This window comes from Rhyacophila brunnea, unplaced genomic scaffold (assembly GCF_057557595.1).
Source record: "Rhyacophila brunnea isolate RB1 unplaced genomic scaffold, BYU_Rbru_1.0 scaffold_2, whole genome shotgun sequence".
NCBI classification, from domain to species: Eukaryota; Metazoa; Arthropoda; class Insecta; order Trichoptera; family Rhyacophilidae; genus Rhyacophila; species Rhyacophila brunnea.
This window is the reverse complement of record NW_028232859.1, coordinates 46318499-46344536: the sequence shown is the minus strand read 5'-3', so window position 1 is coordinate 46344536 and position 26038 is coordinate 46318499. Positions and strand designations below refer to the sequence as shown.

Here is a 26038-nt window from a genome sequence, read left to right as displayed (position 1 = left end):
GATTCACTATGAGAAACATTATAGGTTTGACAATGGCGTTTGCGGCGTCAAGTGTGTTTCTGATGTAAACATACCAAAAGTAATATGAAATAATAAGTTATACTTGTCAGAATAAAAATATGAATGCCACTAGTCTTTATGTATCGACTTGTAGACTTATTATACAAGCTGATGCAAAAGATCAGACGACATGGTCCGATCTTTACCGCTTGGTACCATATTTACGTCAATCAATGTCATGCTCAGTTTGTGGCAATTTATTAAAAGAACCTTTCACGCCGACAGATACCTCCTGTCAGCACCACGTCTGTAGAAAATGCAAAGGCGGCCGCAAAAAATTAAAACCTGCGTGCAGTTGGTGTAAAGATTACCACAAGTACGTTGAGAACTGTCAACTTCGGATATTGATACAGTGTTATAAACAATTATGTGAATATTTAATTAGTACGGATATATTTAAAAAAGTGGTGGAACTAGCTCGCGATTCGTCTCAGGCAGGCGAATCGACGACGGCGAGCACTAGTTTGGCCGATCTAATACAGGAAGGTGCTGGATATTCGGACGATTACAAAAGTACTGAGGGCTTGTCAAAGTCGGCTTATAGTGTATTGCCCTGTGTTTACACCAATTCTTCGACTCAAACCCAGTGCGCGGTAGCTACAACTAGTACAATGGAGACCCATACTCCGAACCGGGATTCTCCGCCTATCAAAACTCTATCCAATGGTTCCTCGCTGTATTCTGTGATGTATCCCGGAACGGGAAACAAAATAACAATCAAAAGAAAAGCTGTAGAAGATACCATTAAAAAGGAACCAATCTCCAATGATGCCGCAGGGGATGAAACTAGTGTACGTATTTACATCTCTCATTTATTGCAACCAACTTTTTTAGACATTATTCTTCCTGTCATATTATTACAAAATTCATTTGGGCGGACTGTAAATCTCTAATAATACGAGGGTGGGTCAATAAGTCCTTAGAAAAGCCGACAGGTGGCGCGACTAGTACTGCAAGCGGTTTGTTTTCATGCAGCGGCACTACCGATTCAGTATGCTGCGAAGTTTCAATCAGATTGGTCGGGTTGTTGTGTGTTTCTCGTACATTTAAAAAAAAAATTTGCTTGTGGAAAATGGAAAAATGGAAAATGGAGAAAATTGAGTTTAGAGTTGTTATTAAACATTTTAATATAAAAGGGTTAACAGCAAAGGAAATAAAAAATGAGTTGGATTTAGTTCACGGCATATCTGCTCCTTCACTTGCAACTATTTATAACTGGTTAAATGAATTCAAACGTGGTCGTACATCAACAAAGGATGAACCACGCTCAGGACGTCCTGTAGAGGTGACTACACCAGAAATGATCAATAAAATCCACGATATGGTATTAAGTGACCGAAGATTAAAGTTCAGTGAGATAATTGAGGTTACAGGGATCTCAAAAGGTAGCGTCATTTCTATTTTACATGACAAATTGGGCATGAAAAATATTTCTGCAAGATGGGTGCCGCGTTTGCTCACAGTCGACAATAAACGCAGTAGGGTGGTGGCCTCTAAAGCCCTGTTGTCGCTCATGCAACGCAATCCGGATGAATTTTTTCGTCGCTTTGTGACTGTAGATGAAACATGGATACACCACTATACTCCCGAGACGAAAGAACAGTCAAAGCAGTGGATTGCGAAGGCAAACCATGTCCAAAGAAGGCGAAAACCGTAAAATCAGCTGGTAAGGTTATGGCTACTGTATTTTGGGATGCACGTGAAATTATTTTCGTTGACTATTTGGAAAAAGGAAAAACAATAACAGGGGATTATTATGCATCTTTATTGGACCAGCTAAAAAACAAAATTGAAGAAAAACGGCCTCATTTAAACAGGAAAAAAATCCTCTTTCATCAGGACAATGCCCGTGTTCACACATGTTTACGATCAATGGCTAAAATTGAAGAATTGAAGTTCGAATTGGTCGACCACCCACCGTATTCGCCAGATTTAGCCCCCAGTGACTTTTTCCTTTTCCCAAACTTAAAAAAATGGCTAAGTGGACAACGTTTTTTTTCAAATGAAGAAGTCATCGATCGGACAAATGCTTATTTTGAGGACCTTCCGAAAACTTATTTTTCTGACGGTTTAAAAAAAATTGAGAAACGTCTAACCAAGTGTATTGAGCTCCAAGGAAATTATGTTGAGAAATAAAAAAAAAATACAAAAATAAAACCTGTTTTAATGCTTTTTTCTAAGGAATTATTGACCCACCCTCGTACTTACCTCTGTACCTTCTTACTTAATTAATTTTTTCTTTGGATTTGAATATATATTGATCTGTCCCAGCCCATGGAAGCGTAGTTTGTACCTGTATCTGAATCTGCGTGCAAGGGTTCAATCTCCCGTCTTGCAAAAATGACATGTTGTTTTTTTCAATATGTGTTTGATCCATGGCAAGGACCAAATGGGTTGGGTAAATGGCTAACAAACATTCTGTTCATATAATCGAACTCTCTGGAGGCCGATAAGTTCCACTTTGTAGCAAAAATGGTAATTTTTAAATATTCTAATTTACTCAAAAGCAAATAATCTTTTGTTGATGATTTAGCATATGAGTATGGTCAAGTTTTATAATTCTGTTATGGTGTTGTAATTGCCTATTACCATATTTAAATAATAACTTCATTATTTTATATTCTACAAAAAAAACATAAATGTCTAGTCGCTTCGACAAAACACTGAACTACCGAGAGAGTAAAATTTTCTAGCTCGAGTTCGGATCACAGTTTTTTTAGGTTCTTGTCTGTTTAGTGGAAGCCAGCGGCAGACAAATTTTGAAAATAGCTGATATACTGGATTATTTGTTAGGTTAGGGTATCATTCTTGAATTCATGAATATTTGCACAGTACTTAAACAAATTTGTACCCTTTTTTATATCTATTTTAGTGCTTGTTGTCTTTTATTCGTGAAATGTTTATTATAAAAAGGTAAAATATATTATTTTATATTCAGTAAAAAACTGATAATGAATAAAATTCTAGTCCTGTGAATATGGTTGTCCTAGGACTCTTTCAGTTACCTACCACAACCTACCTACCTTCAAAAGGCACCCTTTGCCACTGAGTGGCACCAGTGGCACAGTTAAAGTACCTTGCAGCTGTAGTGGTATTGTTTGCTAGCATTGAAACAGGCATTGCAACGATCGATTGCGAATCTCCCACGGTGCCACTGTATAATATGTACCTTGTAAACTACCTTATTATTTATTATAGTACACTTTGCAAAACTTAACATGTTTATTATTCTTAATTATGTTTTTAGACTAACTTCAAGAAGCCTGTGTATAGATCTAGAAATTCCGCTAGCAAAAGAAAAGGTTGCAGATGTGGTAATGCAACGGCAACACCTGGCAAATTGACTTGCTGCGGGCAGAGGTGTCCGTGTTATGTAGATAGTAAAGCATGCAGCGAGTGCAAATGCAAGGGCTGTAGGAATCCACATAGAGAAGATGGCTTGAAGGTATTGTGCGGCATTTTATTTATTTCATCGTGTATAAGTAGAATCTAAATTTGCAAAAGATATTATATAATGATTTTGAAACTGACTTATTTTTGTTAATTCTACATAGCCGACTGTTCCGAATATGGGTTTATCAGCATTAAATAGCTGTCAACGTAAATGATTCGATTAAAGTAGAATTAACAAAAATAACTGTTTCAAAACCATTATAATGGAGTTCTTCAGTTCAATTAGTAAAATGTACATAATGTTTGTGTATTTCTAAAGCTGCTGCATTCACAAATGAAACATTAACCCATCTTTAAATCATCATTTTTAAATTTTAAAAAAACATTACTTACAGGCGGTCCTCGACTTTCGAAAATGTGTTTGAATGTTGAATGTACGAAAATAGAGCAATGTAAGAAAAACATCAAAAAGTGTACCTATTTTTAAATATTTTATTTATTTTTTTATTTATTTATTGGAGGTGTCAGTCAGAGTATGGACCTAATAGGTTAAGCAAGTGACTGACATCAATTTCTCGTAAAAACAAAATCTGTTAATACAAACCTCCACCCCGTGGAGGCCTATATGATTCAATAGGATCTCATAATCTCATTAGATATCCGAAAGCCGAGAACCGCTTGTATTGTATGAATGAAAATTATTTATTAAAATGGGACTAAAAATGATGTTGTCATGTACGAAGTTTGGTAAAGTTATACAAACAGATTAAAAAATATATTCATACACAAATGAACTACAAGCACGTCTTTATTAATCTATGATAAATATAAAAATTACACAAAAACTATACAAGAATGTTTATATTAAGTACATGAATATTATTCTTATAATCACTTATTACAATAAATACATTCATGCACTTATAATATTATTGTGATATACTTGCTTATGTGATCATAAAAATATGTTCACATTAAAAAAATCGGAAATATGACTGGGTTTAGTCGCACATACATAATCGTCTAGACTACGACACGGTTATAAATCAAAACGGGGCCGGCAATGTTACAACCCTCTTCTGCATACACATGCGGAAGAATGACATCATGCGGCCAGTCAACACGGATAACAGAAAGCGAAAAGCAGCATCTGTGCATGCGCCGATGCAACATTTTGCTATTCTACCTGCGGCCCATGTCAAGTGAAATTTATTACATGTGACAAGCAATTGTGTTTTGTCTACTAAAAATGTCGCACCGGCGCTATGTTCTGTGTGAACTAAATAAAATAATTCCAAGATAAAAAGAACTTTTTATATACCACGTTTTTAAATTTTCTGTTGAATCATATAAACTTGACAATTCTATGTATTAATAATTTTGGACAAATAAGGCAATTGTCAACAAATCATTTTTTTGCTATTTTGCAACAAACAAACAAATATAGAATACTGAAATGTCATTTTGATTTCCATAGTAACACACGTATATATTATTAATAATTTAGTTGCTAGGTCCACCCCCTTACCAACCAATAATGGTGGATTGGATTACGGATTTCTTCCGAAATAACTTTTCATACAAAACAGAATTAACTGAAAATGAATTCAATTCTACTTAAAGATGGCTAAAAGTATTAAATGAAAGCATTGGCATCGTGTTTTGATATATTCTAAAAGTTTCAAATGTCTAGCTAGTCGCGAAGTTAGTTAAAAATCGATTGCAAGATTTGTACCGGATAAACAACCACCGGACAAACAAGAATACGAGCTAAGAAAAACGTGGTAAAATAAACACATTTACCAAAAAAAATAAAGCTTTGACATTGAAATGAGAATTTGAGCAAAATTTTCAAACTCTATTATCTTATAACAAGGGATTTTGAGTTGTTTCCCTATAGAATCCCTATAGTATCGAATTATGTGTGACTTGTTTTTTGAAACTACACGCCTCATATACCTAATACAAAACATCATAAAGTGATTTATGATATATTATTAAATATCTTTATTGTTCGGCCAACATTCAGCACGCTGTAGGGAATTTGGTTGTTGACCTTCGGTAGAATTATATGGAAATAGATTGACTGCATTCCAAGAAGAACAAGATGGTAGTCATTATGTGCTGACGATTGTCTTAAAGAATGTGACTATACTAAATTGTTTTATCTTTTCAGGTCCGACCGCACCTACCTCTGTTTGATAATTATGAATTATCAATACCCTTAAAACAAGAGCTTTCGCCAACTGATCTGTTAGAAAGTTTAGAAGATTCTTTAGATATGGGCACTATGGAACAAACATTAACGTTTGAAGCAGACATTAAGCCTCATATAAATGGTAATTATTTCTTTTCATCTTATTCAATACTTTGAAAATTGACCGTCAATGTTTGTTTTACTCTTCTTCACAATGATCTGAAATTGGTGTACAATAATATCCTGGCCTGGATTTGGCGGAAGAGCGACCATTTCTGAAGTCGTGGGTACGGGCTTGAATCCAGAGTCTGGAATAAATTACATACTATCTTTTCAATGTGTGTTTTTGGTCCAGAATAAGCACCTGGTGGGTTGGGCAAAGGTTTACAACAAGAAATAAAGTAGGCGATCATCAACAGGCATACATATGACATAAAATAAATCTTCATCCTGCCAAATATCCTACCTGAAGTCATGTTTAATCACCGACTATAACTGGGTTGGCGAACATTTTTTTTCTACAAGTGTGTCAAATTATATTAAAAAATCATGAAGAAAATAGTCGCAAGTCGGATAAATACAATAGATATAAAAAAAAAACCAACATGCTTATGTTTTTACACTACAGTTTATTAAAAAATTAACAAAAAATATAAACACACTTCAATTTTTCTTAATTAACGCATTGAATATGTACATAAAAATATATTTTTTTATGTGTGGTTTACAACTGAAAACTTTTTCATTTTAATTTATTGATACCTTTCAATTCCAAAGGTGATGTTAACTTTCGATTTGAAATAACTCATCGACAAAAATAGTTGTTCGCAGCCACAGTATTACTCAAATATGTTCAAAATAATGGTTTGCTAATTTTTTCATTGAATTCAATATACATATTGTTAGGGATTGCAATACCGAATGAAAATACCTATACTGATATTTTGTAATATCCTTTGAAATTGAATTTCAATTGAATACCGGTATTAATACCAGTATTACTGAAATATATGGAAAAAACAGAAGTATCTACCAATAAATATCTTTAAAATATTAATATTTTATAGCAAAAATATTTAAATAGACACATAATATGTTATATTATGTATGTAATCTTTTAAAAATAGGTAAACGTAAGATATCGTTGAGATGCAAATGTTTACAAATACCTAGTAGTTGAACTATTGGCACTTTCTTCATAATTATATAATCGGGATTTCAGATATATTATCTACTTAAAAATACACCTGAAAAAACATAAAATCTGCGAGCGACTGACGAAAATATTTGGATAAACATAAAATTACGGAAGTAGGTACCTACCTACTTTTAATGCAAATGTATTTCACAAATCTGCATGTTTCATTGCTTGTCACCAAGGAAGTCGAAAGGCAACAGAAGTAAACCAGACATCGCATAACCTGACAAAAAAATTACAGTCCTGTTAAACTTTTCATGTTAATTAATACATTTTGTTTACACTTTCAATATCGAATATATCGGTATTGTCTGATTTTTAAAACTGGTATTTCGGGATCGAAAAATACTAGGATACCGGTTTTTAAATACCGGTATTGCAATCCCTACATATTGGGTATTTAAAGAGTTGCATGCTGCAATAATATTACTTTTTTTATTCACATACATATTATTTAAACTGTCCCGTAATCTGATTGAACGCCAATAAAACAAGCCAACGTTACCAGATAAAGTAAATTTTATTAATTATATTATATTATATTTTTTACTAATCGAGTAAAAAAATGTGTTTCAGTTTTCATTGCTTGCCCGTTACATTGCAAACTTTTGGTTGTTGTTTTCAGTTTACACGAGTCAACTTCAAGAAGTTTCCGCATCGCTGCCGGCCGCTATCATGATGGACGAAGATATTTCACCGTCGTCGCCTGCCTCCGGTAGTGATTCAATATCATCCGACTTAGAAAGAAATAGTATACAAGCTTCGAATGACTCTATGTTAGCGCCTCACTTTAACTCTCTTATAACTTATCAATCCTCTCAATTAGATAATCCAAGTGGCGATGTCGAGATTGATCTATGACAAACAATCAAAGTGGAAATCGACCACATTTAGCCCATTTAATTAGTCGTAAGTATGACTTGTGTGTATTAACAAATTATATTTTGAGGTGTGAAAAGTGATGTTAAAAAAACTCTACCATAGTAATATTGAACAATCTGTTTTACAATTTTTCTTGTCAAAATTCGCCGGTTACTTCCAATTTGTATGTTGTTTAGAAACAAATTTGAACTAAGATTGTTTTTGTCTGTGTATGCGTTTTTGTTTTTGATTGTATCATTTATGTTGATGATGAATTTTATGAAAAAAAGTAATAATACTTATGCTAGGAACACAATACGATCATGTCACGTGAGCTCACAGTAAGTTCATGCCATGGGAAAAAAGTGTTCAACGTCTTTTTCTTGGTATTTAAGATGCTCCCATCCCGTAGCACATTTTGAACCAAAAATGAATAGTGTCACTTAGTAAAATCTGCCAAATCTATCAGAACCACATGGAGGCAACCTCTCGCGTATCACGCCGCATCACCATCCTGGCGCATGACAGAACATTTTTATTTTTATTTTCTGCAAGTTGCACATTGTCAAGTCATATGTATTTTTTATTTTGGTGATTTGGAAGGGAGCTGCAAATGACAGGTAATTGACGACACAATGTTTTTATAGGATATCAGTTTTTATAATTGAATATTCTGATGGTTATAATACATGAGCTAGTAATGTGATAGTAATGCGTTTCTAGGATTAGTTGTATTTGATTACTCTGAGATAATAAATAGGTGATAAAGTTATTTTTTTAAATTGTCATCTTTTGTAATGTTTATTTATATCCATGAAAGCAACAACATTTTACGACTGAATGTATTATCCTATTAATTACAATTATTGTAACTACCAAAACCCTGATTTTATGTCTTTGAAGCAAAAAACAACGTAAAAAACGGGAAAATGTAAATTGGTGATTGAAAAATCAAAAGAAATTAATAATTTCTTTAAATCATTACAATTTGTTTGGTGTATATTTTTGGCATATTTCTACAGGCCCGCTTCATTTTACTACAATTAATTCCCAGGTTTTATGTTTTTGTTTCCCGCATTTTTAATTCAATTTATTTTTACACATTCTTTTCAATGCACAGCAATTATTAAACTAAATTCCAGATGCATGTGTGCGATTCTATTTATAGACATGTCTGCAGTGCCCAAAACTACGGTTACACAACGCGATGGTATATGTTTTTTGTAGTTTCATTGAAAACATTCATCAGTTCAAGAGGATAAGGAATATTTTCTTGAAATGGTGAACACGTTGACAAATTATGCTCCAAACCAATTTGAATGATTTTTTGAATAAAAATTAAATTTGTTTTTCAAAAATGTTCCAATCCAGCAGAGCTTATCTTAACAGTTAGCACGGTAACATGTTTCTGTTGTTTTCATTGCTCCAATTAACACAGAAACAATTTCATAAACAATACAGTTATCTACAATAATTGGTAAAACACTGGTAATTCGTAACACGATAAAAATTTAGGTTGGTATGCGCATGTCGTGTGAAATACCTCTCTTTTTTGCGGAGCTCGGTTAAGTTTGTGTATGCTCATGTATGCTTTCCATCCCGAAGCAAAATTTTGTGTACAAACGTCAAACAATAACTATAATCGCGGGTAACTATAATTTGTGGCCATGACATGTAGGTATGTTGTATTCATTTTCAAAATAGTCGCCTCTCGATTCTCAATATGTAATTGACGCACCTACTCCATCTCACTGGAAAACAGTCAGCATGGTCATGAGAAGCCGTCTTAAAAAGATAGCACATTTGATGGTTAACTTCTCGTGATAATTAACTACCTGAATACATTAAGTTATAAATGTGGTATGTTTATCATATTTATCACTTTTTTTTATTGGTTTTGGAGTTATGTTAGAATAGTCTCACAGGATACGTTTACCCTTTGTCTCTTCAAAAACATAAAATTGAGGTTTCAGTGTATTTCAAATAAATATATTTTTGTCACCAAGGTACTTTATAAAAGTTAAATGTCTCCTGAGTTTCAGACCTTTAGTCATTATATTTTTTTTTTAAATCCACCATTTTTATAACTTTGTTATCTATAATGTTTTTTTATTAATTCACACTCTGAAATGATGCAGCATTCAGTTCATAATGTATTAAAATATTTACATTTCCAAAAGAAATATTTATTTGAAATTTGTATATTTTTTTTACTAACATTTAGTTTTAAAGATTTTATGCTGTGCATAATCATTGTTTAGTTATATATACAATCTATGTTATTTACCATCTTACAGAGGTCACAAAGACAACATGGATATTTCCGACTTCTGATTAACAATCAACATTCTTTTATTATTTACCACTATGACCAATGTTCAACAAATTACATTATCAATTAAGTGTTCAATCCAATTGACTCATATTTTCAAGTACCTACTGTATATCTTATCTCAAAAATGCAGACATGCTTCGTTAAACTCACTGCACTGCAGTATGTAGTTATCAATATTAAAAAAAAAACAGTATTATGTAGGGCTTTAAATATGTTTAATCTCATTTTCTTGGCCATATTCACCTAACTCGTTCATGATACGGTTTTTCAACAGTTGATAACGTTGTCTACGGTGCACCATGGTCAAATTAAGGTGCTCAGATGTTATTTCGTGCGCAAGAAGTAAGTGTGGCCAATCTATATACGGTTGCTATCACCGATAGTGTTTATATTGCTTCTGTCTTCTGCTCTTTTTTACACCTTGGACCTTATTTAAAATGTGGTGCATTTTTAGTTAATTTAAAAAAAAAAGTTTTTGCTAAGTGATCATCTAATAAACTAAATATTTTGCGGCTTGATTTGCTTCACTATTTTTTATTAAAAAATAATATTGAATCAAAGATGTTAAAGAAAACCTTCTTCTATATCAGTGGTTCTTAACCTTGTTGGAGGTACTGACCCCCACCAGTTTCATATATGCGTATTCACCGAATCCTTCTTAATTGGAAAAATAAAAAATGATTTTTTTCAAATTCGAAACATAGGTGTATATTATATTTTACTGGTGCACAAAATGAACCGTGCATCAACATCACTGTGTTCAAACCATTAAAACATGATTTTCACACAAAAACAAAAATATAATAATGAATATTTACTGCAAATCAGTGTGACTTCTGCTGTTGCCTTTCAGAGACCAGTTCAGAAATGCGCGGCTTCACTTTGGCAAGTGCCACTCTCATGTCATTTTCGCAATAAAGTCTGTTTCTTTTCTTCGTTTTTATGTCCAGCATCCTTGAAAAGGATTGCTCGCAAAGATATGTTGTTACAAACGGTATGAAAATCTCCAGAGCTTTCTTAGCAATAACAGGGTACGTTACCATTTGTTGACATCAAAACGTTGAGAGCGTTGATGTTCTGACGAGTTGCTATTGAACCTGGCTCCTGGATTCCAGATACATCTTCGATTTTACTTACACAGTCGTCTAGCAGGGGAAAGTTTGCGAAGTTATCGTTCTCTGTTCGTTGCTCTGGCCAAGCGATGTTGCGTGATCACCTGCAGCCAATGATGGCCAAGCGGGTTGTGTCATCACGAATCATATGAGTCGGGTGTGTGTCTTGACCTCCGCCGAACCCCTGAGACTGACTCACCGAACCCCTGGGGTTCGATCAAACCCAGGTTAAGAACCACTGTTCTATATAGATGGAGCCTAAACATATGAAAGTGAAGCAAAAATAAGGAACTCTGGTTTACTGATTAAGTTAACTACTACTGACTTCCCACTGCAAATTTACTTGAACAGGAGTTCACACTTCTAATAGATATGAAATTAATTTGCTAATTCAGGACAGATGATCCCTCATGATGAGTAGTTACGCAGCCAATAATATAACATTTTGGCATTATTATTATGTTGCAAATTTCTGTAAAATCGTTAATAACTGTACGCGAGTAAGTAAACATTGATAAATATCAAAAAGTGGCACCCATTGCTTAAATTATGAAATCAGAAATTCCAACTTGGCGATGTTAATAATTGTGCAATATGCCAACTTGACCATGATTCATTCATTCTCTAAATGCATTCAAATGTGACTTCTTCTATATAGTCCAAATTCTTTGTATTGAATATTTTTATTAACGATTGATGTGGTAGATATTTAATGTATTGACAAGCAATAATTATTCTAATAACATTGATGTTACAAATTATTCATAGGTTTTTTACATTTTAAATATCCTCAAATCGTACTAGATGGATTATAAAAAAAGTTTCTCAAATGTACTCTTGAATATGAAAGATGATTCACTTGGTAAAAATTCGTTAAAGCACCATATGTAATCAATGTTATTACAGGTATCTTTAGTAATGTCTACTAATCACCAGATATGTGACTATTATTCATGATACTCGTCGCTGGTTGAGTAGTATCCATTCTCAAATCATATCCACTTTTGGTAGACTTATCAGCTTGATGTATCTATTTTCTTTGGAAAAGTTTGTAGAGTTTCAGGTTATCATGTATGTATAGGCCAAGGCTGACTATAGATAGACTAGCGCATCTATTCTATACACAAAACTGCTTTCGACCGCTATCTAGGGTAGGTTTGTATCGAAGTATTAGCACTTATTGTAACAATTACAATAATTGTTACAATAAGTGCTATGTTTTAACAGCACCTCTCTTGGCTGTGCTAAATTTTAGAGTGAGATAGACAGTTTTGACTGTTTACGACGGCTATCTTATTGCAATTGATACAACGAGTGCTAATACTTCAATACAAATCTACCCTAGATAGATGCGATTGCGGCTGAAAGCATTCTTGTGTATAGAATAGATGCCCAGGGCACTGAATTGGAAGTTACGATAGTAGTGCTAGTTATTGATTATTTTCGAATACAATGCGGTAAACAGTATACCTGTATGCAGTAAATGAAGATTTTCGATTGTATATTTCATTCAAATCAATTGATGTATTACCGTTTATTTCAATATGAAATAATCATCAAACAGTTTACCACATTGCACTCGTAAGTATCAGCATTAACTAGCACTACAATAGAAATTTACAATTTGTGTCACGACCTGACTAATAGTGGGCCTTGGCAGGCCCAGAAATCCTCAACAAAATCTTTCTGTCAAAATTATCAAATGCGTATACATCGGCCCAGGGAAGACTCCTTCCTATCCCTTCTTATTATTATTTCAATGTTTCTGTATGGTAAGAAACCATGTTCTTCATCTCCAGTTTGGTTTTGTAGCCATTTTTTGTTCAAATTAAGTCTTATGCAATGGAAAAACCTGTGTTATAAGCATATAAGAACTTTATCAATTGACAATTTATAAAAAAAAAATGTATTCAATGCTGCCGAAATAATATACTACTACAAATAAAATTCGACCACATCAAAAAGTCCTGGTTATACATATGAAGATAGGTTCCTTTTTTTATTAGTCCGAGCTCTGATTTTTCCTGTTTACAATTTTTCAAGATACACAAAACTATGACACCTTCGAGGAGTAACCACTTCTTTGAGTAAATACAATGCTTGGCGAATCAATCTTCCTATACGTTTTGCTTATAAGCTGGGTTAATTGAATTTAAAAAACTAACCAATATCTGCAATCTGTATTCTTAGTTCAATGAAAACAAATAAGTATGATTGACAAAGTATAGTGTGCACTATTTATGTCAGATCTCCACAGCCAACTTCCACTCTTCGCCACTGATTCATATACCTACATAATTATGTCAAGTATATTATTATTCGTCTGCTTTCATTTTCAACATTCCACTACCAGCAGTTATATCCTATTATGGACATTAATCCATGAGTATTTTTTGAAACTGTTATCTATGTGCAAAAGGAAAAGGGGGATAAGTCTGTTTTTTTATATAAGCCAAATTAATCAATGCCAAGGTGGAAACTGGACAAATTGGAATCAACACCGCTGCTAACTAATTATGAATAGTCCAGACATTTCTCTGTAAACAAATTGATATCACATAAAAACTGTTAAAAAGTTGTCTAAAACCTGTTCACCAGCAATAAATTGTATAAATATATTTTAAACGAACTGAAAAAACAAGTGGCTATATTTGGGGGGAATTTTTTTGTTTCATTGAAAGTAGCATTGTGTGGTCGTATGGAAAGTTGTTTTGAATAAAGCACACAAATTGTACAATGTGGACTGTTTAATAGCAATGTTTACATGCATGGATGTGTAGAGTTTCGTAACTTTCAAATAAAATGACTACACGTGTAACGGCAAAATTTACAAACCATTACTTTGTTTTGTCTGGGCTAGGTATAAGTTTCGTACAGAAACAAGTTCACTCATGAATTGTCCAAAACTCATTCTTCTTTTAGCTATCCTAAAAAGTGGTGATTTTAGACTTATCTCCATTTTCCTTTCTTTTTTTATCCCTTGACAAACACTTTATTTTACTTTTATTACATTATACAGAATCATTGCATTGCTGCTTGTCTTAATGAATTTAAGTGATATGTATCTGAATATGACGTATTTAAAATACCAAGTAACCTATTAGTATTCTCAAGAATCACGTTCTGAATGTGTCTGTAAATATTGTCGTTAGCCAAAATATAGACGGATCAGTGTAAAGTAGTATTATATTTTTGATATCAACAATAATTACATATTTATAGCCACTAATATTTTGATTTCTTCTATTTATATATCGAGTCATTTTTATATTTTTTATCATGTCAGTGAAGGTTGTCAATTTATTGCTCGAGACAGTTGGTTGATTGATAGTGTGTTTGGTTTTTGGGTTGTCGTTGGGTAAAAATTTATTTTACATCCATTAAAAATTATCATTCATTAAAGCCTTTATTTTACAAAGGAGGAAAATATGTTTCTACTCATATATTATGTGAAAAGACAAAAGTGAAAAACTGCCCCATATTTTTCTACGCAATTTTTTCTATCTCGTCCTGATTAAAAAATATTTTTTTGATAATTTATTTGGTTTTATGTTTAATAATCCTTTCTCATTATATATATAACTATTTACAAGCTTATGATCAATACTGTTTTGTCTCCGAATAATATAGGTATTTGTTTCTAGTAACTTGACAGAATATTCAGTTTCAGATTTTTTCTTCATACAAGCTTTATTGTCATTTGGTTGTTGAGTTCTGAGCATTTGACTCATTGAAATTCATTCCACAACTTCCATACCAACGATATACAAAAAAACAGAAGCATTCTGTTAAGAATATTTTAACAAAAGGTAGATTTTTGTGTTTTTAACTAGTTCTATGCTTGCAGCGAGTTTTCTTATTCTATAAGTCAGTGATCAATAGGCCACACATAGAAATTTTGCGAGTTATCTCGTCCGATTTTAAACTCAAATTATTACCCACCGTCAATTGATTTGCATAATCTAAAAAATTAAACACACAGTGACATCTGTATGAATAATTATGAAATACTAAGCCACAAATTATCGGTATTACAGCGATTGTAGTAAGAGCTTCACTCTATCTATATTCAACGTGTGTCGTTAAAAATCTGCAGCCTGTCAGATACTGCCATAGTAATATCATGAGGCATAGAAAAAGTTAATAAAAATCAACAATCGCCGTTCTTGAAATAAGGTATGTAATATGTGTTGTGAAATGTTAGTTCAAACCAAAAGCACAATTTCAAAAACCATTTTATCCATGACATCGCATTTGATTAAACATTTATTTTTTATATTTCCTCATCAGTTCAAAATAAAACTCAACTAAAAAAATATATGTCGGCTTTGTTTGTTTGTTTGTCTTTGGAGGATGTCGAATCATGAGCCCCCGTCTGTCTGTGAAGTTGTAAACAAAAGATTAATAATATTTATAAATTAAAAAGCCTTATATCCTCTTTGTAAGGGAAAATACAAATTAAACTAATCAGGAAATTATAATGTATTTCATAATAACATGTAAGATTTATCGGTACGTATAAAATAAAATCTGTAATAATAATTAATTGTGAAAATTTTTGAAAGTGTTTGCTGTTTTAAATATTTCTGATTGAGTTTAAGGTTGAACTCATACAAATGTATTGCAGTGCAGTAGATTTTAAAACATTTTTTATGCTGAATAAAGTACTGCTTAGGGATGATCTATCGGACTGCAATCAAAGTAGTATATACATACATAATAATAGCACACTTAATATTTGTAGAAAAATGATTTGCCTCGCTCACTCTCTACCTCAAAATTGTAGACTTGATTAAGTATAAACATGTGGCCAGACCCAACCAAATTAAAGTACTATACATATTAATTAGGAGTAAAAAAGTAATATAATGCCTTTAGATGTCTAAAAAGAAACGTTCATCCCACCTTTATTGCACTTTTGTTGTAGATTTTTAATAAAATGTCAATAAATGTACCAACATGAAAAAAAATTTTTTTTACAGGATGATCGAAAGCCATATTTTTATGTAAGACAAAACAGTAAGCAGTTTTTAATTAAATGGTAATTAATTCATTTGTTAACAACATCAACCTTTTCGATTTTGTCAGATGGATCCGATGCCAGATTGTTTTTTGTAACTGACAATTTGAAATTTGATGAAACTATTATGCTAGAAACACATTATCACGTTACGTGAGCTCGCAATATGGGCTACTAACGGCTACTAATGGGCTACCACACTAAAATAGCCTCATGTGTGATTTGATGAGAACATTTTTTTTATTTTCTACAAATTTTACACACATTTGAGTCATGTGATCTCTCACAACTCTTATATTGGTGGTTTGAAACGAAGCTACTAATGACAGGTAATCTACAGTCTTTTTTAACGTTATCCAGTGTACACATACATATATTTACTGCTGGCAGTATGTATTGTCACGACCATAAAAATAAATACGTATTATCGTGAGTTGCAAGACTGCATGCATGGATCAAAAAAATTTTGCGACTTCTAATTACAACTTGCGTGATATCTACGCATGCGTAATAGAACGATAGTGGCAGACTTGCCGAAAAAAATTTGAACTACGCCGTGCAGTACAGAAAACATGCATGCAATAACAACCGACGCGTCCTGCTGTCACTAGAAAAATAAGATTGGCGTGACAGTTAGCATTTTTATGTGTAAACAGTTTTTATCAGTCATAGTTTAATTTAGATGTTATTGCTGGAGGTAAATCCATGCAGGCCATGTATAGGCAGTATTATGTGATGTGATGGTAATGTGTTTCTAGCTTTATAATTCCATAATTTTATTGCCAACTTAATAACCCTTTTTGTGCTCACTGTTTTGTCCATTTCTGGGTTCATTTACTTTCCAATATGTGATATAATTACAAAATTTATCTTTCAAAATGTTTCATCCATGGGCACCATCTTTTGCTTGAATTCTACATAGTTATTTTTGGTTCACTGACTTCACTCGTGTGTAAAATTGTGAATGGCATAGGTACAAATTTTTGGCAAAATTAATATTAAAACTTTTATACTTAGGTCCATACCATTATGCAAAATTCTGATATATAATAATAGTCATTCTATCAGTGTATTATGAAGTTATCATTTTCAATTAATATGATAGGTATAATGAGTGGGTACATTGTAGAGTAATGCTATTAAAACGGTGTAGTTATTTATACGAACCATGTTGCTATGTTTAAAAATTGAATTACAGGTATTCCTTAGACTTACAACTTAGTTACGTTCCTACACTTTCGTCATAGATTTTCATACAAAAAAATTAAATTATCTCATTCAAACTAAGTGGTGAAAAAATCAACACAAGTAAAATATTATTTTTTCAGTCGTAATTGAGAATTGTCATGAGTCGAGGAATACCTGTATATATTTGAGTTGGATACACGACTTGTTAAGATGGGTGTCAATTTATTAATATCCATGATCCAACTGTCCACAAAAAGATTTGTTGACAAATTCTTCCTACTTGAAACTAATAAATGCATACGTACATTATATTTTTACCGATAAATTTTATTTGAATACTTGTTTATTGCAATATGACGCATGTGATAATGACTAATGAACTCATAAACTGTCTTTTAATTGGGTTGGTTTAAGTATAGGGATCATACTGACAGTTGAAATTATTATAGTTACTAAAAACCTTGCCTGCTATTTTAGTTATTTTGCACCAACGCTGTTGTTTAAACAATCCAAACTCACCAGAATGTATTGTTCCTATGTAGCTAGTATTACAGATATCATTTTAATGCAAATATTACTCGATTGTACTTCTGAGGGCTGCTTTTTATATAAAAAATGGAGTTGGAACTATGCAAAGGTGGCCAGATGTCTTCTTTTGCCACACTAATATTTTATGAAATTTTTAGTTCAGATTTTATAAGATCACTAATTAATCTCTCTGCAGATTACAATAAAAAAAATATTTCTGGATTCCATAGTACATTGCAAAAAAAACCTGTACAGTCCTACAAACTTATCTGAAGAATGGTCAAAAATGGAACTACGAACTGCCATATGGACGCCGTTTTGAAAACATCATTCGAATGTCAGATTGTGTCCAGTTGCAAGTCTTGATTGAATAGTTTTCGACTGTCACTCCCCCATAAATTCTTCAGATAAGTTTGTAGGTGTGTAGTAGTAAAATGAAAATGTCAGCTCAAAACAATGCTAGTGCTCCGTTTTGTACAAAAATATGCAATAAATTAAAAAATCATACTTTTTGCTGTATCAACAGATACCAGTTAGTAATCATAATGCTGAAAAAGTGGTTCCCACCGTATAAATGTCTCGTGTTTGTATTTCTGAGATCTGGCCATCTTAACTATGTAAAAAAAATTAAAGTGAATATTTGCAAATGTAATAAATTAAAAGATTGATTTTTTCTCTCAAATCATTAATATCTGTCGACTTTTTGACAGTTGGTCAGTGTTATGCATTCATATATCAACATTTTTTTACCAGGTCCGATCATAAGAAGATTATAATATGGGAAATGGATGTTAGCTACTTGCTCAAACTATTAGGTCCATACTCTGGGTCCAAACACTCATTGAAAAACAATATCGTCATTGAAACTAGAAAATTGCAAATGATATGATTCCAAAAAAATTGTAGCATTGTTAAATCATGGATGATTTAACTCCATAGCCATAGATTTGTACACAAAACTATAATGTTTTTAGTCTCTCCTGTAAAGTATAGTGTTATTGGAGTTACACAATTTTCTAGTTTCAACGACGATATGTGAATCTTGCCAGACCCGGGACCCTCGATATTATAAGACGACGCTGTAATCGCTCAGTCATCATAGATGAAACGGCGTTTTTCACAAAACGAGCTAATCAACATTCTCTTTTTAAATATGCCTAATATTTGCGCTTATTTAAAATTCTCTCCAAGCGACACGAATTACTATATTTGCATGTTTAAATTTGAACCATTAACTTGAAAGCTTCACTAGGACTTTTCCATTCATAATAAATTGTTGATATATTAATGCAAAACACGATCCAGTAATTAAAGTTGTGTGTTAGTTAACGTCATTTTAATAAATGAACACCACACTAAGAAAAAATAATTGTTTACTGTCAGGTGAAGTCCACCTAATTGTCCTAACTAATTAATTATATTATAAATGCAAAAAGGCCATTTTCATAACACCTGTCAAAAGCAATGCAATCTGTGATTACTAGTCAAATTGACAGTGAAAAATTTTGGTCTAGTGAGTCCGAAAAATGTCACATAAAAACTTGGTTTTAGTCGATATTATTGGAAAAGAGACCTATGTACATAAATTCATGACTAAAATTACTTCTCGGCGTTGAAATAATGTAGTTATTATTAATTTGGTCCTGAGAACGCATTATGCATCCAAATTGTTTCGTTAAATCTTGCAGTTGCAATAAAAAGACAGTATGACATATATATGAAAAAAAAAATGTTTGATGGATATGCATAATGTATCTTCGATTAATTTTTTTAGAGCATTGTTTGAAGAGTCATTTGAGTTGTGAAGTGGCACAGGAGATATTTTGAATGTTTTTTTTATTCAGTATGTTATATCAGACCTTGTATGTAATAAAATTGACAATAGCACTATTTTTGTAAAGAAATCTATGTTTGAGGTAATTTATTTATATAATTTGTAAAGATTGTTATGAATTCTTATGAAAACATAATCAATAGCCGATAACCTATTTTAATTAAAAAAATGTTGATTAAACATGCTGTCTTTTCTTTTAACCCCTTCTTTCAGAGAATGGAGAATTCTTAGTTCCCTCATAAGGCTGCTATATGGTCGTGATCAGGGAACTCAGAAATAATGGGAACTGAAATACCTAACGGGTAAGGCGATAGCAGGTAACCGACTCGAGTAAGGAAGAATCCGGGTTAAACTTACACACGTGTCAATAATACGTTGTACGTCGAATACTGAAAACTGCTCTCGGTTTATGCATTTACGCTCATTTAATGTTGGTGTATTACATACACTATTGCACGTGCATAATGCGTGCTTCATTTTCGTAGGACACTCACATTCAAAAACCCTGCATCAACTTGCGGCGTATTGAATATAGCCTATCGGTATTCTATTTATTATCCGTTCTGTGGTCGTGATCTTACGGCGCGTCTATAGCAGGTATGGTCAACAATTTGATCACAGCTGTATTTGTAATTTTACAATTTCACATTTTTGTACGCCTGTGACATTTAAAACTGATTTTATATACATAAATTGGATTTAGTAGCATGATAATGGTGAAATATGAATGTGATGTATGTTTTTTTTTAATTCTGGCATCTTATCTCAAAATAAATAAAATATAAATATGGAATTTTAAGCAAAAAAAGGATATGTCCATGATCTAAACCAGTCAGTGTCTGCCAAACTTTTTTACTTCGCGGCACACTGGTGAATGGGATTTGTTCCGCGGCACACCAAATAAAAATGCCTTAAAAAAGGAAATGTACCTCAGTGAAACGACAAATAATTTTCAACTATAGGCGCGATGAAATTTTGGACTCGCTCGCATTCTGAGAGAGCCTAGCCACGATCTTTTTAGACCGTGCCTCAACTGAGGTACAGCCTTAAGGAAATCATAGTGTTGGTAATGATTTTTTTAAATATTTTATCAACATCCTACTTATCGACGTGCCCTAGAAAAACGATTATAAGTCTGAAAATAGCGTTTTAAGTTTTATTAGCTTTTTATAATATCATATTTTTTGTGAATGTCTTTTGGTATATTGGTTTATCTTCGGAAAATATTGGAATTTGCAGTAGGTAAATGCATTTTTAGTTAAAAAGCTACTCACTAGTATTACACTAGTACTAGTGTTTGAATATGAAAATATTATATTATTGAATATAAAACAAACAAAATAGAAAAGAATTATTTTGTACTAATATAGTAAGGTACTTGAAAAAACTACTCAGTAATAGTGTTTAAATATTAATTTTGATTCATCAGCCAATTTCAATCCACCGCAAAATAAAGACCTCCACAAGCTTTCTTCGACTGTTTTCGGTTAATTACTCTTCTACTTAGATACCCAAAAAACAATGTTGTAGGTACCTAATGTTTAAGTTTATATATTATTATATATATATTATTTGATATAAAACAAATATCCAATAGAAAACGATATGGATATATCATTATAATAATTCACTGTTTCAATTATTTAGATGAGTAAAAACTAGTATATAATTATAAATAAACTTAATTTAAATAAATACTCAGCAGAAAACGACATATTTTAATTAAATATTATTACCTATCACTAGAAAACAAATTGTTTTGCAATTAAAAACGTACCCACCTAAAATATCCGATCATGTCCGATCCTAATGAGATGATATGGCCCCCCACCAAAGAGATTGGACTCCCCCCCACAGATTGGAGGTTTATATAAACAGGTTTTGTTTTTACGAGAAATGGATGTCAGCCACTTGCTCAACCTATTAGGTACATGCTCTGACTCCAAGCGCAAATTGAAAAACAATATGTACTTATCTATTTTTCAGACCCATGATTCGAAGTCGGAACCCACGATGTTATAGGCCGATGCTTATACCTATAATATTATGTTTTAACTTTAAAACATTATTTTATTTTCGGTACAGCACAACACATTTTGATTAAATTAGTCTTGTACATAGGTAATAACAATTAGGCAGTATTTTCGTGTTTAAATTACAAAATATTTTATTATTTAAAAGAAAGGACTTACCCAGCTAGCAAATACAAGAGAGATTATTTTATTATTCTTTTAGTTAAATTCTTACTAATTACGGAATAATATTTATGACTTATGAAAGTGAAAAAATCATTTTTATTACACTTTCAAATGGTGAGAATTTCCGAAAGGCTTACTAAATGATTGGTACACATTGGGACCGACTTAAGCTCATTGTAATAATAAGATGACTTGGCTAAAAATAAAAAAATACGTCCTACGTGTTAATAGTATTTTTGCAATAATATAAAAGGGTATATATTATTATTACTTTGTACATTGAATATTTCTCGAAAACGAGCTCTGTGGATTATAAATTATTATTGCATGTCGGTCACCTAAAAGAGGGTATTAGGCCGGGTTTTTTTGAAAACTTATTTTATCTATTATTTCCAATAGAATTTTACCGAAAAACGTGTATGATAATAGTCAGTTTATGAAGCATTTATTGTTGTCTAGAATCTAGGTAAATAATGTATATAAGATGGGATTAACATTTGGTATCCGGTAGGTATAATATCGAACAAAATATCAATGGGTTTTGAAAAATCTAGTACCTACTCTCATATACATACCTCGTATTAATTTATTGAATATGATTGTTTTAAAATATGAAAACTAGCATAAATAGTATCACCAAATCAATACGCGCGATCCCCGTCGCGGTACGGTTGTTTACCCCTGCGCTGAACATGGTACAGGGCTAACGGTTGTTTCGAGAAAGCGGCGCATCGAGAACATTTCAAGGTCGATGCAATCCCAGCCCGAGGTACCTGCTGCATTATGCAAAGCAAGATAAATAAAGCATCCGATGAAAAAAAGACACACGTACCAGCGAGAAACCTGACGCTCCCAGATCCCAGGAACTAGACATTACCGCTCGAATACCCACTCCAGTCGACTTTAAATTGTCAATAATTAATGTTTGGATGGCCGGCAATAATAAATACGCCGGCATCTTCCAAATATCAAACTTACCCCGACGCGGCCATCGAATCTCAAAAACGGACATCCTAGCGACATCTCGCGGTGGGTAGCGGCGAACCCAGCCAGCAGCGCAAGGTACCCGCCAAGCGGGTAAGATGCCCTGCACCTATGCGAAAGGAGGCGGCCGCCAAAAACTCCAGAACCAGTAAGGCCAGGTGGACGACATCCCAGAAGACCTTCGGCTAGTTTAAAAGTCCCGTCGGAAAACCAGGACAAAATAAGAACGGCCGGCGTCTACCTCAGCGGCGGATAGCGGAACCAACGGCCGCCACCCAAAATACCCCCTCCACTCTGGCGGCGCGAAAAAGACTTTAAATGAGCTTGCGCAACTCAAAGAAGCTCTCTTTTTCTTCCCCGACGTTTTGAGGACCTCACCTGGGTTTCCGCAGCACCTTCACCCGAAGGTCCCGAAGATCTCACTCATCCGCCCGCCATACAAACCTGAGTGCCCTGTGTCTCTATTTAATATTAATTGTTGTTTCTTCTTTTTATGTACCTCTCGGTGATCGATTTGTTTCGCGTCGATTCATCCAAGTTTTATTTCAAATCAATGCACTGCATTGTGTTGGCTAACATTAAAACCATGCCCTGCTATTATTAAATCAATTCCAATTGAAATCATCATTATTATAATTATCATTATTTAGTTATTTCGTTGTTTATAGTATCCTTTTAATTTTTGATCGTTGTACCCCTGATTTCTTTGTGTGTTTCCCGCTTAATCGAGATAGATTTATTATCTCCAGCCATCGACATTACGATATCAATCTCGTAATTGTTTTTTTTTTAAATTCAATTCTCGACGTTATTGTTTTTATATTGCCAATTACGTGTTTAAAAATTAAGATTATCAGTTGGTTTGGTGTATAATTAAGACCCATAGTATTAGGATATGTTTTATTGTGCCATAATGCGTTAATTAATGTCTAAATTGAATAATTAATCTATTAAGTTTTATCGTGCGGCGTTCAACTGGTTTGAAATTATCCCAATTATCGATATACTAAGTGTACTGCCATCTACAAAAATAAGATAGAGGCATATTATTTATCTAAGGCGCGATCCTTCCCGCGTCTGTGTATCGATTTATATTTTTACCCATTTCGTTATTGCACATGGATAAAATAATCTTAATAAATAAATTAACGATATTGGACTAATTTCTGAGGAACTGAGCCTCTCTTCCCGCCCGCAAAAGGGTATTTCACCGAACGCAGTTGTTCTATAATTGGTGAGTTTTGTGGCACCATATTACATCGAATATACATAGATATAGGGTTCCGTTTGTCCCTGGTTGGCTTAACAGTCAATACAATCATACCGGGACGGCTAGCAAGCGTTTAAAGGCTTCCAATCCTTGATTTTGAATTAATATAATTTTATTCGTAAATACCACTGCCATCTGTGGTTCATTTATGCAACATAATAATTCTTAATATAAAATATATCCTCTCAGAAAACCAGGAAGCTCTCCTTTCTCTGGTAAAGGGCAGATTTGAGGATTGGTAAGTAGCTTCGTGTAGCCAAGTCTCTACAGGTTCAACCAGTGGTTGTCATACTGGGTATCTTTGGCCCAGTACTCTCAAACGAAGCCCTATATTGGTCATATTATATAGGATTAAATTATGATGTAATTTTTCTTTATAATAATAAGATCTTCGTTTGCTATTTGATGTGTCACTACTGCAATATGATTTATGTCATACCTGATGTATAACCCATACGACTATGTCTTAATTGGATGTATTTTTGTCAATTGGATTTATGTAATACCTGATTTATTAATTCCTTTAAATCTTAAATCTTCACCTAGGCTGTTAATTTTTTTTTTTTACCTGTGCAATTCACTAATTAGATTTGTGTTGTTACTAATTAGTAAAATTTAGTTTGTTCTTTTTGTGTGTAACTCCAGAATTGAATTTGTCGTTGTTAATAAACAATAACTTAACCCATATTTCTGTCGGCTATTGCATTAAACGGATCTCTGTTGAAAAGACCGAGCGTTTCATTTCAACCTCCCTTGTCACAATAGTAATTATTATTTTATCTAAGTTAAATCGGTCGGAGTCATACATTTTGTAGATCGAACAAAATAAGTTAAATAAAGTGTTATGAATGACAACTGATACTAAACGATATTTTGTTGAAAAAGTATTTAATAAAGCTCTACGTAATCGATTAGATTAGATAACATAATGTATCATTTAAAGAAAATACTACAGGAGGACCTCGACTTTCGCACATAATTGGTTCCTGAAAAGGTGTGCGAATGTTGAATGTTCGAAAGTAGAGGGAAGTAAAATAAAATTAAATTGTGTGAAATATTTATTTATCCAGTAAATATAAGATGTTTAAGGCGAATTCTTTGCCTCAATTTACGATCAAATGTGACTTCAACGCCATCTAAAGGCATCTACAGGCATCTACCATGAATTTCTAAAAATGTGTTACTAAAAACTTTCGTCAATCGCAACCAGATGGCAATAAAATATAAAATAAAATATTGTGTGTCGCCACATATTAAAAATCATAAGCTTGATAAAAATGCATTTAAATTTATTATATATTTACTTACCTATGTAAAAATATTTACAATTAATATTTTCCCCATAAAATATTTACAATTCTAACATATCTATTTGATTTGATTTAAAGTGTTTATGATTTTTACATTTTGTTTACCGTAGTTTTTTTTACAGTGGCAATACAAGGGTATCCTGTCCAGTCAATGAACCAGATTTTTTTACGTTGTCAATACGAATTAATATAAATATTTTTCTACAGTAAAATTCATTTATAGTAGTAAATGAACATTTAAGTACAAATGTTTATAAGATTGAGTTTAATCTTGTACAATTGACAATTACATCGAATTTCTACTAGAGGTGGAATAAAAGAATGATATGAAATGAATAGCAAAACAAATGCCATTCGAATTATTATTAAACAAAATAAGGAATATACAGTTGTACTTGGTTATTACTAGGAAGGTTGGACCGGCTGAATGTGCTCGTTATAAGCGGTACTCGTTATATCAGAGAATAGGTATTTTTATTGTCGGCGAAAACAACAATTAGACACTTAACTAGTGTCATAAACGTAATCTGTCCCCGGCGGCATCCTGTCC

General features: G+C 32.7%; 1 protein-coding gene across 1 annotated transcript; it reads left to right on the top strand.

Annotated features, from left to right (window-relative positions):
* The first annotated feature begins 37 nt into the window (after window positions 1-37).
* Window positions 38-10216, top strand: msl-2 (male-specific lethal 2). The gene is made up of 4 exons (XM_085947027.1): window positions 38-851; window positions 3308-3505; window positions 5630-5792; window positions 7474-10216. The coding sequence occupies exons 1-4, from the start codon at window positions 120-122 to the stop codon at window positions 7707-7709; spliced, it is 1329 nt and encodes a 442-aa protein (XP_085803153.1). The 5' UTR covers window positions 38-119; the 3' UTR covers window positions 7710-10216.
* Window positions 10217-26038: the final 15822 nt, after the last annotated feature.